The sequence below is a fragment of the Chlorocebus sabaeus genome, chromosome 12 (genome assembly GCF_047675955.1).
Source record: "Chlorocebus sabaeus isolate Y175 chromosome 12, mChlSab1.0.hap1, whole genome shotgun sequence".
Classification (NCBI taxonomy): Eukaryota; Metazoa; Chordata; class Mammalia; order Primates; family Cercopithecidae; genus Chlorocebus; species Chlorocebus sabaeus.
Genome location: NC_132915.1, coordinates 66,256,213 through 66,273,706, shown reverse-complemented (window position 1 = coordinate 66,273,706; position 17,494 = coordinate 66,256,213). Strand labels below are relative to the sequence as shown.

The following is a 17,494-nucleotide window of genomic DNA, read 5'->3' as shown; positions in this document are numbered from 1 at the left end:
GAATATTCACAGCAGCGTTATCCATAATAACCCCAAACTGAAAGTAATTTAGGTTTCCATCAAGGAGAATTAATTTTTTAAAAACTGTTATATATTAACACTTAATACAATGAAATACTACTGAGCAGTTAAAAAGTAAACTACATGCAATGAAATGAGTGAATCTCAAAATATTATGCTGAACGAAAGGAGCCTTACACAGAAGAATACATACTGCATGATCCCATTTATATGCAATTCTAGAACAGACAAAACTAATCTGTAGTAGAAAATCATGATAATAGGAATTTGAGGAGATAAGAGAAAAAAAAACAGTGGTTGCCTCTTGGGGTTGGGGGTGGAACTTGACGGAAGAGTCATGAGAGAACTTTCTAGGGTATTTGATTTCTTGATAGGGGGTTGTATTGCACATATGAATGCATTTGTCAGTTCTACAAATACACATTACGGTACATCCATAGCACGGAATAGTCCTCAGCATCATAAACAAACTTTTGATACACACCACAAGTAGGATGAGCCTCCACTGAATTACATTGAATGAAGAAAAGCCAGTCTCAATAGGTGACACACTGTATAATTCCACTTATATAACATTTTTGAAATGATACAGTTTTAGAACTGGAGGACAGATTAATGGTTGCCATTAATTCATTCTGTTAGGGATAGAAGAGAGGAGGCAGGATGGAGATGTGTATAGTTACAAAAGGGCAACACAAGGGATCCATATGGTGTTGGACCCATTCACCGTCTTACTGGTAGTAGATACACAAAGTTACACAGGTGATAAACTTGTATAGAACTTAATACACATGCACAAGTGAGTACAAGTAAAACTGGAGAAATCTAAATTATATGTTGGACTATATCAATGTCACTATGCTAGTGTGATATTATACTATAGATTTGCAAAAGGTTACCATTGGGGTAAACCAAGCAAAGAATGCCAAGGATCTCTATTATTTCTTATAACTGCATGTGAATCTACAATTTTCTCAGTGAACATTTTTTAAAGACAGCTTCTTGAAGCTGTTGTGCTATCTTGACATACCACATAGCAAGGAAGCTATCAAAGGGTACAGGGCTTGTGCCAGAAGGACTGAGGAACCAATGTGGGGCCAAAGATAGATTAATTTGAACTTTAATAAAAGTAGGAATTTCGAAGACTTGAAACTCATAAAGTACATTTTAGTCCATGACTTCATAATAATAGTTTAAAAACATACACGTGGCCAGGCGCAGTGGCTCACGCCTGTAATCCCAGCACTTTGGGAGGCTGAGGCAGGTGGATCATGAGGTCAAGAGATCGAGACCATCCTGGCCAACATGATGAAACCCTGTCTCTACCAAAAATACAAAAATTAGCTGGCCGTGGTGCCCCATGCCTGTAGTCCCAGCTACTCGGGAGGCTGAGTCAGGAGAATCGCTTGAACCCAGGAGGCAGAGGTTGCAGTGAGTCAAGATTGTACCACTGAACTCCAGCCTGGTGACAGAGCAAGAATCCATCTCCAAAAAAAAAAAATATATATATATATATATATATATATATAACCTGATTTCCTGAATTGTTCACTGCTGTGGTCTGAATATGTCCCCCCAAAATTTATGTGTTGGAAACCTAATCCCCAATGCAACAGTGTTGGGAGGTAAAAGGTCATAAGGGCTCTTCCTCATGAATGGAAGGGTTTGTGGGGATGCATTCTCCATTCTTCTGCAGTGTGCAGACACAGATTTTTATCCCTCTTGCTTTTCTACCTTCCACCATCTAAGAACAGAGCGAGGACGTCCTCACCAGGTGCCAGCACCTTGATCTTGGACTTCCCAGGCACCAGAACTGTGAGAAATAAATGTCTGTTTTGTTTTGTTTTGTTTTTTTCTTTTTTTGAGACGGAGTCTTGCTCTGTCATCCAGGCTGGAGTGCAGTGGCGTGATCTCGGCTCACTGCCAGCTCTGCCTCCTGGGTTCACACCATTCTCCTGCCTCAGCCTCCTGAGTAGCTGGGACTACAGGTGCCCACGACCACGCCTGGCTAATTTTTTTTTTTTTTTTTTTTTTGTATTTTTAGTAGAGATGGCATTTCACCGTGTTAGCCAGGATGGTCTCAATCTCCTGACCTCGTGATCCACCTGCCTCAGCCTCCCAAAGTGCTGGGATCACAGGTGTGAGCCACCGCGCCTGACCATAAATGTCTGTTCTTTATAGATTAGTCAGATTCAAGAATTCTGACACAGTTGCACTAAACAGACTAAGACATAAATTGGTACTGGAAGAGTGGGGTGTTGCTATAACAAACACCTAAAAATGTAGAAGCAACTTGGAAACAGATAATGGGTAGAGGCTGGAACAGTTTCGAAGCAAATGCTGGAAAATACTTCATTGACATGAATGCCACATTAAGGGTGGTTCTGGCCAGAGCCTGGGAAAAGAAGGGATATAGGGGAAGCCTCATTCTTCTTACAGATTACTCGAGTGGTTGCAACAGTGAAGACTAGTCTGATGAGGTCTCAGAAATGAAGAATAAGGTACTGGAAACTGGAAGAAAGGTTATCTTTCTTATAAGGTGGCAAAGAACTTGGCGGAATCAATGTCTGTGTCCTAGGACCCTACAGAAGGAGAAAAGAGAAAGCTAGGAAAGCTAGGTGATTTGGCAGAAGAAATCTCTAAGCAGCAAAACATTCACAATGTTGCGAGACTGCTTCTAACTGCTTATAGTAAAATGGGAGAAGAAAGGATTTAAAGACAATTTATAATTAAAAGGGAAGCAGAACACAAAGATTTGAAAAACTCTCAGTCTGGTTATGTAAAGAATTTTTAAAATGGTTTAGAAGAGAAAACCAAGGGTGTGGCCAAGTGACCATTTGATTTTCAAGGCTGCTTCTGCCGTCACAGGCCTTGAATGCTAGTGCTATGAGGGCAAACCAGCTTAAAGGGACAGGCCCAAGGTACTCTTGGAACCTTGGAGCTCATTGCTTAGGGATGCTTCAGGCCTCTGTTCCCTGGCCACCCCACTGGTGGCTCAAGCAGGCCCAGCTGTGGCTGGGCTACAGATCCCAGGGCACAAGCAGTCTACCTTGGTGCTATCCCCGTGGGGCTGACTGTAGACTTGCCAAGTACAAGAGCTGTGGAGTCATGTGTGCCTCTACCTAGATTTCAAAGGATGCTGCAGGGAGCCCCTATTTGGGCTCCAAGTAGAGTGACCTAGTGGAGTCTTGGAAGCAGGGCCACCAGCACATAGCACCAGCCTGGGAAAGCCACAGGTATTAACTGCAAACCTTCAGAGCTGTGTGGGCTATGTCTAGCAATGCTGTGGAGGCAGGGCCTTCCAGGGCCTTGGAGACCGAGCCCCCAACCCATTGTGTCCAGAAGGTTGGACATGGAGTCAAAGAAGATTATTCTCCAGCTTTAAGATTTAGTGTTGTTTGCCCTGTTTTGGACTTACTTCGGACCAGTGACTTTTTTCTTCTTGTCTGTTTCTCTCTTGCAGTGGGAATGTCTATCCTGTGCTATCCCACCATTGTCTTTTGGAAGCACATAGATTGTTTGATTTTACAGGCTCACAGCTGGAGGGGAATTTGCCTCAGGATGAATCATGCCTTGACTGTCATCCATATCTGGTTTAGATGAGACTGTGGACTTAGACTTTAAAATTGATGCTGGGACAAGTTAAGACTTTTTGGGGCTATTGGGATAGATGCACTTTGCATGTGAGAAGGACATGAATTTTGAGAGCCAATCACTTTCAGAGAACAACAGGGAACCCATTCATTATCTTGAAAACTGAGAAATAGGCTGGGTGCAGTGCCTCATGCCTGTAATCGCAGCACTTTGGGAGGCCGAGGTAGGTGGATCACTTGAGGCCAGGAGGTCAAGACCAGCCCGGTCAACATGGGTAAACCCCATCTCTACAAAAACTACAAAAATTAGCTGGGCATGGTGGTGGGCGCCTGTAGTCCCAGCAACTTGGGAGGCTGAGGCAGAGAATCACTTGAACCTGGAAGGCTGAGATCATTGAACCTTCCGTGAACCTGGAAGCCAAGATCACGCCACTGTACTCCAGCCTGGGCAACACAGCAAGACTCTGTCTCCAAAAAAAAAAAAAAAAGAGGCTGGGCACGGTGGCTTATGCCTGTAATCCCAGCACTTTAGGAGGCTGAGCTGGGCCGATCACTTGAGGTCAGGAGTTTTGAGACCAGCCTGGCCAACACAATGAAACCCTGTCTCTACTAAAAATACAAAAATTACCCAGGCATTGTGGCAGGTGCCTGTAATACCAGCTACTCAGGAGGCTGAGGTGGGACAATTACTTGAACCTGAGAGGTGGAGGTTGCAGTGAGCCAAGATCATGCCTCTGCACTCCAGCCTGGGCAACAGAGTGAGACTCCATCAAAAAAAAAAAACCCAAAACACTGAAACAAAACAAAAGAAGAAAACTGAGAAATAAAAGGAAAGCATCAAGCTGGGTCTTCCTGTATGTACTGTGCAACTGGATAACTAAATAGTGGATGAATAGAATTATAAAATCTCCTTATAAAATTATTTCAGCTAATCAAAGCCAAATGAGTTTTGATTGGGCTTGGTTTTTGTTTTGTTTTGTACTGTTTTTGGTGTTCTTTGGTGAATTAAGAGTATTAACATTTCGTTACCACCAATGAATTGCTGGATAGAGACATTGAGCACCACTGGCTACTAACATCAAAAAAGAGACAACCAGAAATGTGGCTCCTAATAAAAAGGTGCAATGCCACTTGTAGTGTTGCTAAAGGGGTTGAGCCTGAGTTTGAGCAAGCCTCTGGATCCAGCTGCCAGCATGCAGGAAGTACAGGTGACAGGAACAAGTGAACTCTCCTTCAAGTAACGTGTACTGTCAGCAAAATTCAGACCATGAGAAACTCTGGTCAGATGAGTCAGGGTTTTCAACAAATAAATTGTAAAGAAAAGATAGAGGGGAACCGGCAGATGAAATGAGAATCAAAAGACCTATGAAAGCCACAAACTTGGCCGGGCGCAGTGGCTCAGACCTGTAATCTCAGCACTTTGGGAGGCTGAGGCAGTCAGATTACGAGGTCTGGAGATCGAGACCATCCTGGCTATCACAGTGAAACCCTGTCTCTACTGAAAATGTGAAAAAGTTAGCCGGGCGTGGTGGCGGGCGTCTGTAGTCCCAGCTACTCGGGAGGCTGAGGCAGGAGAATGGCGTGAACCCGGGAGGTGGAGCTTGCAGTGAGCCAAGATCCCGCCACTGCACTCTAGCCTGGGCGACAAAGCAAGACTCCGTCTCAAAAAAAAAAAGCCACAAACTTAAGGACAAAACTAAAAACTGTGGCCTCTAAGGATGCATACTGAGGTGATAAAACCATAAAGAAATGCTCAGATGTGAATTCTACACAAATCAAGACTGAGCTTTTTGAGGAAGGGTTGGAATAGGGGACACAGAGAGGCTTTTAGGGTACTGGCAACATTTTGTGTTTGATCCAGGTGGTGGTGAACAGGATACTTGCCTTGTACAATGATTCTGTAAACTACATATTTGCTTTGTGTGATCTGTGTTTTGTTTCACATGTTTAAAATGTTGGCTAGAGCTGTTCTCGGGGTGCTATAGGAGCCTAGGGGAGTCACTTAATTTCTGAGGGGAGAGGATAAGGAAAGGTCCTCTGAAAGTTATTATTAGGAAGGTGAGGGTAGGTTGGGAGCAGTGTCAGAGATGAGGCTAGAGAGACAAGCTCACAACTGATCTTCTGTACTAGGCTTGACCCAGGACTCCATGGGGAACCACTGAGGAATTTTAAGCCAACAAGTGACAAGATCAGATTTGTATTTTAGAAAGATCCCCGGGCATGGTGGCTCACACCTGTAATGCCAGCCTTTGGGAGACTGAGGCAGGCGGATCATGAGGTCAGGAGATCGAGACCATCCTGGCTAATATGGTGAAACCCTATTTCTACTAAAAATACAAAAAATGAGCCGGGCATGGTGGCACGTGCCTGTAGTCCCAGCTACCCAGGAGGCCGAGGAAGGAGAATCGCTTGAACCCAGGAGGCAGAGGTTGCAGTGAGCCAAGATGGCACCACTGCACTCCAGCCTGGGCAACAGAGGGAGACTCCATCTCAAAAAAAAAAAAAAGAAGAAGAAGAATCTGCCTTAGTGATCCAAACCAAAGAAGTAATGCAGGGACAGGGAGGATAGTGAAGAAAGTGTTGATAGGAGAGATTGCTTAAGGAGGCAAAAACACAGGACTTCAGAGAATATTGCGTAGAGAGGGAGGGAAGGAGGGAGAAAAGAAATCAAGGAGGTTTCTCTAGTTCTGTCTTAGGCAGCTAGGTGGAAAATGATGCTGTTATTAACCCAGGAATACAGTACAGGTGGTGGAGCAGGGATGGGGAGAGATGATAATATATACTATTTTAAAAATGAAGATGATGTTTACATGCAATGATATGCACAGAGCTGAAGCATACAATCCAGTGAAGTTTCTATTTTTTATTTTTTGAGATGGAGTCGCGCTCTGTCACCTAGGCTGGAGTGCAGTGGCATAGTCTTGGCTCACTGCAACCTCTGCCTCCCAGGCTCAAGTGATTCTCCTGCCTCAGCCTACCAAGTAGCTGGGATTACAGGCACGCACCATCACGCCTGGATAATTTTTGTGTTTTTAGTAGAAACGGGGTATCACCATGTTGGCCAGGCTGGTCTCAAACTCATGACCTCAGGTGATCCACCCACCTTGGCTCCCAAAGTGCTGGGATTATAGGCATGAGCCACCGCACCCAACCTCCAGTGAGGGTTTTTTGATGTATGCACCCATATAACTAACACCAGTCAAGATATAAAACATTTCCTTCACCCTAAAGTTCCCTTGTAACCCCTTCCAGTTAATCTCTACCTTGCTGGCAAGCACTGTTGTGTTGTGTTTGTTTTTTGAGACAGGGTTTTTGCTGTCGCCCGGGCTGGGTGCAGTGACACCATCAGCTTATTGTAACCTCAAACTCCTAGACTCAAGGGATTCTCCCACTTCAGCCTCCTGAGTAGCTGGGACTACAGTTGTACACCACCATGCCTGGCAAAAATTTTTTAACTTTTTTGTAGAGACAGAGTCTTGCTATATTGTCCAGGCTGATCTCAAACTGGACTCAAGCTGTCCTCCCACCTCAGCTTCCCAAAGTGCTGGCATTACAGGTGTGAGCCACTGTGCCTGGCCTAAGCGCTATTTTGATTTTTATCACCATAGACTAGTTTTGTCTTTTTTGTTTTGTTTGTTTTGTTTTGTTTTTTGAGATAAGTGGCTTGCTCTGTCACCCAAGCTTAAGTGCAGTGGCTCAATCCTGTTTCACTGCAGCCTTGATTTCCTAGACTTAAGTGATCCTCCCACCTCAACTACCCTAGTAGCTGGAACTACAGGTGTGCGTCACCACACTCAGCTAATTTTTTGTTTTTTGTTTTGTTTTGTTTTTAGAGATGGGATCTCAGCATGTTACCTAAGCTGGTCTCAAACTCCCGAACTCAAGTAGTCCACCTACCTGGACCTCCCAAAGTGCTGGCATTACAGGCACCTGCCACTGCGCCCAGCCCCAGCATATTATTTTTGAGGTTCATACATGTTCTTGTCTATATCAATGGTTTATCCCTTTTTATTGCTGAATAGTACTCGGTCGTACAAATACACCAGAACTTGTTTATCCACACTTCTGTTGATGGACATTTGGGTTGTTTCCAGTTTGTTTGTTTGTTTTACTATTATGAATACAGCTGCTGTAAACATTCTTGTCTAAGTCTTTGTAAACACCTATTTTCATTTATCTTGTATAAATAACTAGGAGTGGAATTCCTGGGTCATAAGATAGGTCTGCATTTAACTGTAGAAGAAACTGAAACACTTTTCTAAAGTGATTCTAAGGCCAGACGTGGTGGCTCACACCCGTAATCCCAGCACTTTGGGAGGCCAAGGCAGGCGGATCACTTGAGGTCAGAAGTTTGAGACCCGCCTGGCCAATATGGTGAAACCCTATCTCTACTAAAAATACAAAAATTAGCCAGGCATGGTGGCACGCACCTGTAGTCCCAGCTACTTGAGAGGCTGAGGCACGAGAATTGCTTGAACCTGGGAGGCAGAGGCTGCAGTGAGCAAAGATCATGGCCACTGCATCCAAAAAAAAAAAAAAGAAAAAGAAAAAGATCTCTAGGAGTTACTCCATGATTTCTCAACCTATTAGTGAAGGTCTTTTGCCAACTTTGTTTTGTTTTGTCTTTCACTATGTCTTCTCCCCTCTTATTAAACTGTCAGCAACTTGAGCACAGAGACCATGTCTTAATCCCGATTTATTAATATTTTCTCTTAGGACCTGTTACATAATAAGGCTTAATAGATGTCTGTCGGATGAGTGAACGAACAAAATTAAACACAGAAGTTAAGTGGAAAATCAGAATAATTTTCATAGCAGGTGATCCCTACTACATCCGATGAAGTCTTGCCTTGAACATGTGCAGCCCAGCCTTCAGCCTGCCCCTCCTCCCCCACCCCCTCTGTGCTATTCAGTCTATTCTGGTACCTCGCCTCACAAATGCAAGCCTCTTCAGCAGCACAGAACTCAAATCTGCCTTCCTGGTGGGACTGCCACTCTGCTTGGGCTCCATCTCTTTACACCATAGTAAGAAAGTGCCTCAGAATGAACACCAGGATGTTCTTGGCACTCACCTCCTATGTTTCCGTCCTTTCAAAACTCAGTCTTTTTTTTTTTTTTTTTTTGAGATGGAGTTTCGCTCTTGTTGTCCAGGCTGGAGTGCAATGGTGTGATCTCAGCTCATTGCAACCTCTCCTTCCCGGGTTCAAGCGATTCTCCTGCCTCAGCCTCCCAAGTAGCTGGGATTACAAGTGTGCACCAGCACGCCCGGCTAATTTTGTATTTTTAGCAGAGACAGGGTTTCACCATGTTGGTAAGGCTGTTCTTGAACTCCTGACCTCAAGTGATCCACATACCTCAGCCTCCCAAGGTGCTGAGATTACAGATGTGAGCCCCCGCACCCAGCCAAAGTCTCAGTCTTGAGCAGCTTGCTGCTCAGTGCCTGAAAACACATATTCACTTGCCTCATATATTTTGTCCAGCTTTATAGTTGTTTATGGCAGGAAGGGAATATCCAGTTTCAGTTATTCTGTCATGGCCTGAAGTGGAAGTGAGGGTTCCATTTTGGACATGATGTTCAGTTTTAGGTATCTATGGAACATCCAGGTAGAAATGTCCAAAAGAGAATTGGATATTCACGTGTGGAGCTTGAAAGATGATTGGGGCTAGACATTTGGATTTTGTAGTCATGTATTTCCAGTGGTAGTTGAAACCAAGGGAATGGATGTGAATTGCTCAGCTACAAAGTGGATAGAGAATGAGTAGAAGAACAATTTTCTCTTAAAAAGCCTGAGAGGCCAGGCGTGATGGCTCATGTCTGTAATCCCAGCACTTTGGGAGGCCAAGATGGGCAGATCACAAGGTTAGGAGTTCGACACCAGCCTGACCAACATGGTGAAACCCCGTCTTTACTAAAAATACAAAAAAATTAGCTGGGCATGGTGGTGCGTGCCTGTAATCCCAGCAATAGCTACTCAGGAGGCTGAGGCAGGAGAATCACTTGAACCTGGGAGGCAGAGGTTGCAGTGAGCCGAGATCGCGCCACTACACTCCGGCCTGGGTGATACAGCGAGACTCTGTCTCCAAAAAAAAAAAAAAAGCCCGAGAATATATAACTAAAGAAATAAATGAAGAACAGGAAACATCAGTGTCATAGAAGCTGCCATAAATAAACTGGTGTCCATCTTGGGGAGTGGCAGATGCCAAATTTTCTGTCTTAGTAAAGTCTTGCTGGTGATCATTAGAGAAGAACCTACTCACCTGGGCTCCAGTATGAATCTGCAGAATTAAAGCCACGCCTGTCTTGAGGAAGCTCAGCATTTCTTCCAGACGTAATCATACATTTGTGCTCCTAGCCTTCTTGGGGCTTAGATAACTGACCAGTATGATTAGCATTTTCATAAAATTGAGAGGATACTGAAGGCCCTAGAGAGGTCAACAATTTGATGAAGGTCAGTTGTTTCTAGTCCTACTTTATTTATTTATTTATCTATGAAATGGAGTCTTACTCTGTCACCCAGGCTGGAGTGTAGTGAGGCAGTCTTGGCTCACCGCAACCTCTGCCTCCTAGGTCCAAACGATTCTCCTGCCTCAGCCTCCGAAGTAGCTGGGATTACAGGTGGCCACAACCACGCCTGGCTAATTTTTGTTTTGTTTTGTTTTGAGACAGAGTCCTGCTGTGTCGCCCGGGCTGGAGTGTAGTGGCACAATCTTGGCTCACTGCAACCTCCACCTCCCGGGTTCAGGCAATTCTCCTGTCTCAGCCTCATGAGTTGCTGGGACTATAGGCGCACGCCCCGAAGCCTGGCTAATTTTTTTCTATTTTTAGTAGAGGCAGGGTTTCACTATATTGGCCAGGCTGGTCTCAAACTCCTGACCTCAGGTGATCCACTTGCCTTGGCGTCCTAAAGTGCTGGGATTACAGGCACGAGCCACTGCACCCAGCCAAATTTTTGTATTTTTTAGTAGAGACGAGTTTTCACCACGTTGGCCAGGCTGGTCTGGAACTCCTGACCTCAGGTAATCCACCCACCTTGACCTCCCAAAGTGCTGGGATTATAGGCGTGAACCACCATGTCCGGCCATAGTTCTACTTTCTAGTTGTCTAGGGACTTGGGTTTCAGACTTGGAAGTTGCTCTAGGTCATCTACTTGGTCCCCTTGTTTTTTAAGTGGGAAAATTGACACTCATAAATGAGAGACCTTGAACTAGGTATAAAAACAAGTAAATGAAGCCAGCTTACATCATCAGGGATATCTGATGGCATTCAAAGGGCAAGGATAAAGCTGGGCTTTGAGAATAGACTAGAGCCATGACCTGCAGTGCTATAGAAAACTGGACGCCCCTTGCTTCTGCCCTTTTCTCTGCTTTTTTCTGTGTCTCTAATTTATTCTTCTCTCAATGTAGATCAGCTTCTTCTGTCTTGTCTCCTCCTATGCCCCAGCCTGGGCAAAATGATCACCAGAGGCTATTCCTGAGTTTATAGCTTAGGAAAGAGGCCACCCATTCCCCACCATTCAGGAATGAGGCCAGCCTGATTCTAGAATTGCAACTCCTGTTCTCCTGGGAAAGGTCTTGATGGCCCCTTTAGAACCATCCAGAGTCCAATCAGTAGCAGTCAGGGGGTCGGGGATCCTTTGTTCTACACACACATCTGCTGGGAGCCTTACCTCTATAATCATGTGATATAAATCACTGGTAGGGGAGAAGAAGATTTTCCAGAAAAAGCAATAGGTAGATGGCTGGGCAGCCAGCCCATAGAGGTTCAGAATAACCAATTAACTGCTCAGGATAACCAATGGCAGAGCCAGGACCAAAACCGAAAGCATCTGACTCAGCAGTAGTCTTTCCTGGGGCTGCCCCACATGGGGAAACAGTAATTACTTGATCTGGGAATGAGCAGAGACAGACAGATGGACAGTCACTGCCTCAGTTATTTCCTAATAGTATGAAGAGATAGAAGTCTCTTCCCTGAGAGTGGAGGGAATCCAGAGCTCTAGGAGCCTAACAGCCAAAGGTGGTTTCCCTCTTAGGAGTCCAGACTCTTCTAGTTGCAAGTCATAGAAGCCCAAATCGAACCAGCTTGAGCAACAGGGGGATTTAGTAGAAGGCCATTGGGACATCCTACAAAATTGAAGGAAGAACTGTAGATTCTAAGACATCTTTAAGAATCTGGAATCGGTACTATCAGGACACACACACACACGTGCTCACCTTGTTTTCTTCCTCTTTTTAAAGTGTCATATTTCTGTTTGGCTTTTATACCACAAGGTTTCCTCCACACGGTGGTGAACCTGGCAGTTCTGGAGTCATATCCTTATAACATCTGACCATAGAGAAAAGAGAGTCTTCCTTGCTCATTCCTGGTAGAAAAATCTAGAGTAGGATTCACATTGAAAGGATGGGTCCTCTGACTGGCTGGGCCTTGTTTATTTGCTCACCCTTGGGCTCAGGAGATGGCAGGGGGTATTTTAAGAAAGGGACTGGAGGCCGGGTGCAGTGCCTCACACTTGTAATCCCAGCACTTTGGGAGGCCAAGCCGGGCAGATCGCCTGAGATTGGGAGTTTGAGACCAGCCTGACCAACATGGAGAAACCCAGTCTCTACTAAAAATACAAAATTAGCCAGGTGTGGTAGTGCATCCCTGTAACCCCAGCTATTTGGGAGGCTGAGGCAGGAGAATCGCATGAATCTGGGAGGTGGAGGTTGTGGCGAGGCCGAGATCGTGCCACTACACTCCAGCCTGGGCAACAAGAGTGAAACTCATCTAAAAAAAAAATGTTTAAGGGGGACTGGTAAGTAGGGTAGACAGAGATCTCTTTTGTTTTGTGTCTGTCTCCTAGGTGACCATGGAGGCTGGTGGCCTGCCCTTGGAGCTGTGGCGCATGATCTTAGCCTACTTGCACCTTCCCGACCTGGGCCGCTGCAGCCTGGTATGCAGGGCCTGGTATGAACTGATCCTCAGTCTCGACAGCACCCGCTGGCGGCAGCTATGTCTGGGTTGCACCGAGTGCCGCCATCCCAATTGGCCCAACCAGCCAGATGTGGAGCCTGAGTCTTGGAGAGAAGCCTTCAAGCAGCATTACCTTGCCTCCAAGACATGGACCAAGAATGCCTTGGACTTGGAGTCTTCCGTCTGCTTTTCTCTGTTCCGCCGGAGGAGGGAACGACGTACCCTGAGTGTTGGGCCAGGCCATGAGTTTGACAGCCTGGGCAGTGCCTTGGCCATGGCCAGCTTGTATGACCGAATTGTGCTCTTCCCAGGTGTGTACGAAGAGCAAGGTGAAATCATCCTGAAGGTGCCCGTGGAGATTGTAGGGCAGGGGAAGTTGGGTGAAGTGGCCCTGCTGGCCAGCATTGATCAGCACTGCTCAACCACACGCCTGTGCAACCTCGTCTTCATGCCAGCCTGGTTCTCACCCATCATGTATAAGGTGGGTGTCCACATCAATAGATGGCCTTTCTAGTCCTGACCCCAGGGGCTTGGCCTCTTTTCTGGGTTTTTAATCCCTTTTTTGGTTGGAATTGAAAGTTAGGAGTTATTATTATACTCCTACTCCTCTGAGTGCTGAACCAGTTGAGAAACAGGCGCAGTGATCAGTAGAGCTCAGAATTCTGCTTTATTTCTGGTAAAGCTGTATTTAAAAATGGCTTGGGCTTGGAACTAAAATTCTTTTGCACCTCTTCCCTTTCCAGCTGGACCAACTGGAGCCACCAGTGGAGCAGCTAGGCGGGAAAGCCGGGTTCTGGGAGCATGCTACTTAGTGACAGGAAGCAGAGAGCACATTAGCTGCTCATGGAGGCAGGCCCAAGCGAGAGCCACAGAGGAAAAAGGCTATACAGGACTAGTCACCTTCAGCACATGAACCCCACACCCTGTATGGGATCAAGGGAGGGCAGGCTTTTACCATGATTTGCTAATTCTCAAGGGCGATGGTGAGAAGGTCAGGAAATATTTGTCCAACACATTCCTTCTGCAGAGCCAGAAGATGGTTCAAAGTAAAGCAGGTATCCAGGTGTTGGTAGTTCCTGGCAGAACAGTCTATAGTTTATACATTGCCTAGAAACTTGGATTATGTAGGCAGTCAATAAAAATTACATCACTTTCCTGCCTGCTCATAAAAAATAAAAGATTTTTGGCTGGGCGCAGTGGCTCACACCTGTAATCTCAGCACTTTGGGAGGCCAAGGCAGGTGGATCACCTGAGGTCAGGAGTTCGAGACAAACATCGTGAAACCCCGTCTCTACTAAAAATACAAAATTAGCGGGGCATGGTGGCAGCAGGAGAGTAACGCAGGAGAATCGCTTGAACCCGGGAGGCGGAGGTTGCAGTGAGCTGAGATCCTGCCATCACACTCCAGCCTGGGGAACAAGAGTGAGACTTCGTCTCAAAAAAAAAAAAAAAAAAATGGCCAGGCGCAGTGGCTCAAGCCTGTAATCTCAGCACTTTGGGAGGCCGAGATGGGCAGATCACGAGGTCAGGAGATCGAGACCATCCTGGCTAACACAGTGAAACTCTACTAAAAATACAAAAAAAAAATTAGCCTGGTGTGGTGGCGGGCGCCTGTAGTCCCAGCTACTCTGGAGGTTGAGGCAGAATGGTGTGAACCCAGGAGGCAGAGCTTGCAGTGAGCTGAGTCACTGGCCACTGCACTCCAGCCTGGGCCACAGAGCAAGACTCCGTCTCAAAAAAAAAAAAAACTATATATATGTATATATATGTGTGTGTGTGTGTGTGTATATATATATAAGATTTTTTTAAGTATATTGTCATTATTACCAATAACAATTGTCTCTCATGTTTGTAATGATCCTTATACCACTGGTCATTTATAACAGACATATGTCACGTGCATGCTATATGCCTTATAGCCATTATCTCATGGGTTCCTCTCCACATGTCTATGAGATAGGTAATGTCATCTGATTTTATAGATGAGGAAATGGAGGCTCAGCAAGATTAAGTGTCATATCAAGGTCTCAGACTTAGATCCAAAGCCTATTCATAATCTAGGTGACTTTCCATCTGTCACTTCATTGGACCCCCACAGCAAACATGTGTGTAGATGAAGTAGATGTAGTATCCCTATTTTGCAAATGAGGGCTACTGAAGGTCAGAGATGGTAAGTAACTTTCTCGAGTGGGTAATTAGGGAAGTTAGATCCCAAATTCAGGCCTTCTCATCTAAATGCTTATAAAATTACATTATGCTATGTTACCTAAAAGCTTAAAAGCCTGTGTTTTAGCCCTAGAGTATTTCAGAAGAACTGATGAACTTCCCTGGTGCTGCTCTGCAGGCCCGGAAGGAGAGTTTGTTTCTAGAAAGAAACAATGTTCCAGACCCTTCACATTTTGTAATACATTTATTCTTAGAGCAATATTTTGATTTCAGCCTCTACTTCTCCCTCAGAAGTACAACCATAGATCCTCAAGGGATGAGGCCTGGCATTAGACTTGTTTGTAGCCTGCCCTCTGGCTTAGTGCTTAGCATATAACATACGTTAGTTAGTGTTCAGTCCGTGATTGTTTTTCAACTAAAGGAGGCACGGGGGCCTGGGATGGTCTTGCCTGAAAAATGCAAAGGCCAAGGCGATTTCACAGCAGTTTTCATTGACTTCCAAGGAGAACCTTAGCGGTGGCTCTGCATCTCCAGAGAGCTGGCTTTTATCTTTAGAGAGAAAATGGATTTAAATAGCAAGGAAGAATTAGGTTAGCCATAAGGAAGAACTTAGAGAAGTTAAGGGGGCTTAAATTCTGGGACAGTCTATCAAAGATCACTGCTAGATAATTTTAAAAATTGTTCAAGGGGTAAGTACATCTGGATTATTAAATAGAATCATGAGATAGTCCCTCATTTGATGGTTCAAATACATCTGATGAAATACATATGAAATCCAGAAACAGGTCTTTTTCAGGAATAGAGAGTGAATGGGCCTCACCAAGACTGCTTCTCAGTCGGGCCCAGAGAGCCGAGGGGCCCAAATGAATTAGGCAGGAGAGTTCGGCACTGCCCCATCTCCACCCCAGACTCTTGAGGACACTCTGCTCCTTGTGTCCCTGACCCCAGATAATAATAACTGACCTTGACTGAGTGCCAAGTTTGTGCCTAGCATGGTGCTTTGTGAACTAGTGAGCCCCATGCTGCAGACAAGGAAACTGAGGCTTAAAGAGGTGAAGTCATTTGTCCAAGATAACACTTGCAGTCAACCCCCAGAGCCCATGCGCTTTTTTTTTTTTTTTTTTTTTTTTGACACTGAATCTCGCTCTGTCACTCAGGCTGGAGTGCACTGTCATGGTCTCAACTCACTGCAACCTCTGCCTCCCAGGCTCAAGCTATTCTCATGCCTCAGCCTTCCAAGTAGCTAGGACTATAGGCGCACGCCACCACGCTTGGCTAATTTTTGTATTTTTAGTGGAGATGAGGTTTCACCATGTTGACCAGGCTGGTCTCGAACTCCTGACCTCAAGTGATCTACCCATCTTGGCCTTCCAACGTGCTGGAACTACAGGCATGAGCCACCACACCTGGCAGAGCCCATGCTTTAAACTACTGTTCAGTGCTTCCTGGCGATGGCAGTATACTTTGTCCCCTCTCTTTAGAGACATATTTTGCTGTGCACCACATGCATCAGTTGCCACACAGAACTCTTTGCCAGCACATGTGGCCAGGCCTCTCTCACTGCCTGTCCCAGCCCTGGCGCATGGCTTGAGACTTGAGGTTTTAGGAGGAGTCATGATGCAGTGTGAACTTCTCTGCCATCATCTACTTGTCTCCCTTCCTTTGAGATTAGAAGGATGGAGGTGCAGGCAGCTCCAGTTTCCCTCCCTCTCCGATGCAGAGCAGCTCCCCAATTCGTTTTGGGGACAGCTGACGTCCAGACCCCAGTGGGGAGGGGAAGATGATCAGCAGAACAAATGGCCTTTCCATGTTCTACCCTCCTTAAAGGGCAGCTAGAGTCCAAAACAAATCTCATCCCTCTTACAGCCATTTTCTTCTTTTCATTCCCCAGACAACATCAGGTCATGTCCAATTTGACAACTGCAACTTTGAGAATGGGCACATCCAGGTCCATGGTCCGGGTACTTGCCAGGTGAAGTTCTGTACCTTCAAAAACACTCATATCTTCCTGCACAACGTGCCCCTGTGTGTCCTGGAAAACTGTGAATTTGTGGGCAGCGAAAACAACTCTGTGACTGTTGAGGGTCACCCATCTGCAGATAAGAACTGGGCCTACAAGTATCTACTAGGGCTTATCAAGTCCTCGCCCACTTTTCTCCCCACAGAGGACTCTGACTTTTTAATGTCCCTGGACCTAGAGAGCCGGGACCAGGCCTGGAGCCCAAAGACCTGTGACATTGTTATCGAGGGCAGCCAGAGCCCTACCAGCCCAGCCTCTAGCTCCCCAAAGCCAGGCTCCAAGGCTGGCTCACAGGAGGCAGAAGTGGGTAGTGATGGTGAAAGGGTGGCCCAGACCCCAGACAGCAGCGATGGAGGCCTGAGTCCCAGCGGTGAGGATGAAGATGAAGACCAGCTGATGTACAGACTATCCTATCAAGTGCAGGGCCCACGCCCTGTATTGGGGGGCTCATTTCTGGGCCCACCTCTACCAGGAGCATCCATTCAGCTGCCCAGCTGCCTAGTGCTGAACTCACTGCAGCAGGAGCTGCAGAAGGACAAGGAGGCCATGGCACTGGCCAACTCTGTGCAGGGCTGCCTCATCCGCAAGTGCCTCTTCCGGGATGGGAAGGGAGGCGTCTTCGTCTGCTCCCACGGCAGAGCCAAGATGGAAGGAAACATCTTCCGGAACCTGACTTACGCAGTGCGGTGTATACATAATAGCAAGGTGCTGTCATGACTTTAGATTGGTCAGTGGGCTCCTGTG

At 46.0% G+C, this 17,494-nt stretch overlaps 1 protein-coding gene across 1 annotated transcript in view; it reads left to right on the top strand.

Moving 5' to 3' along the window:
* Window positions 1-17,494, top strand: part of FBXO10 (F-box protein 10) — a 66,035-nt gene that overhangs the window by 21,414 nt on the left and 27,127 nt on the right. Inside the window, exons 2-3 of the mRNA XM_007968697.3 lie at window positions 12,455-13,045; window positions 16,622-17,455. Coding sequence (XP_007966888.3) covers window positions 12,455-13,045; window positions 16,622-17,455 — 1,425 coding nt within the window. The remainder of the gene's footprint in view (window positions 1-12,454; window positions 13,046-16,621; window positions 17,456-17,494) is intronic.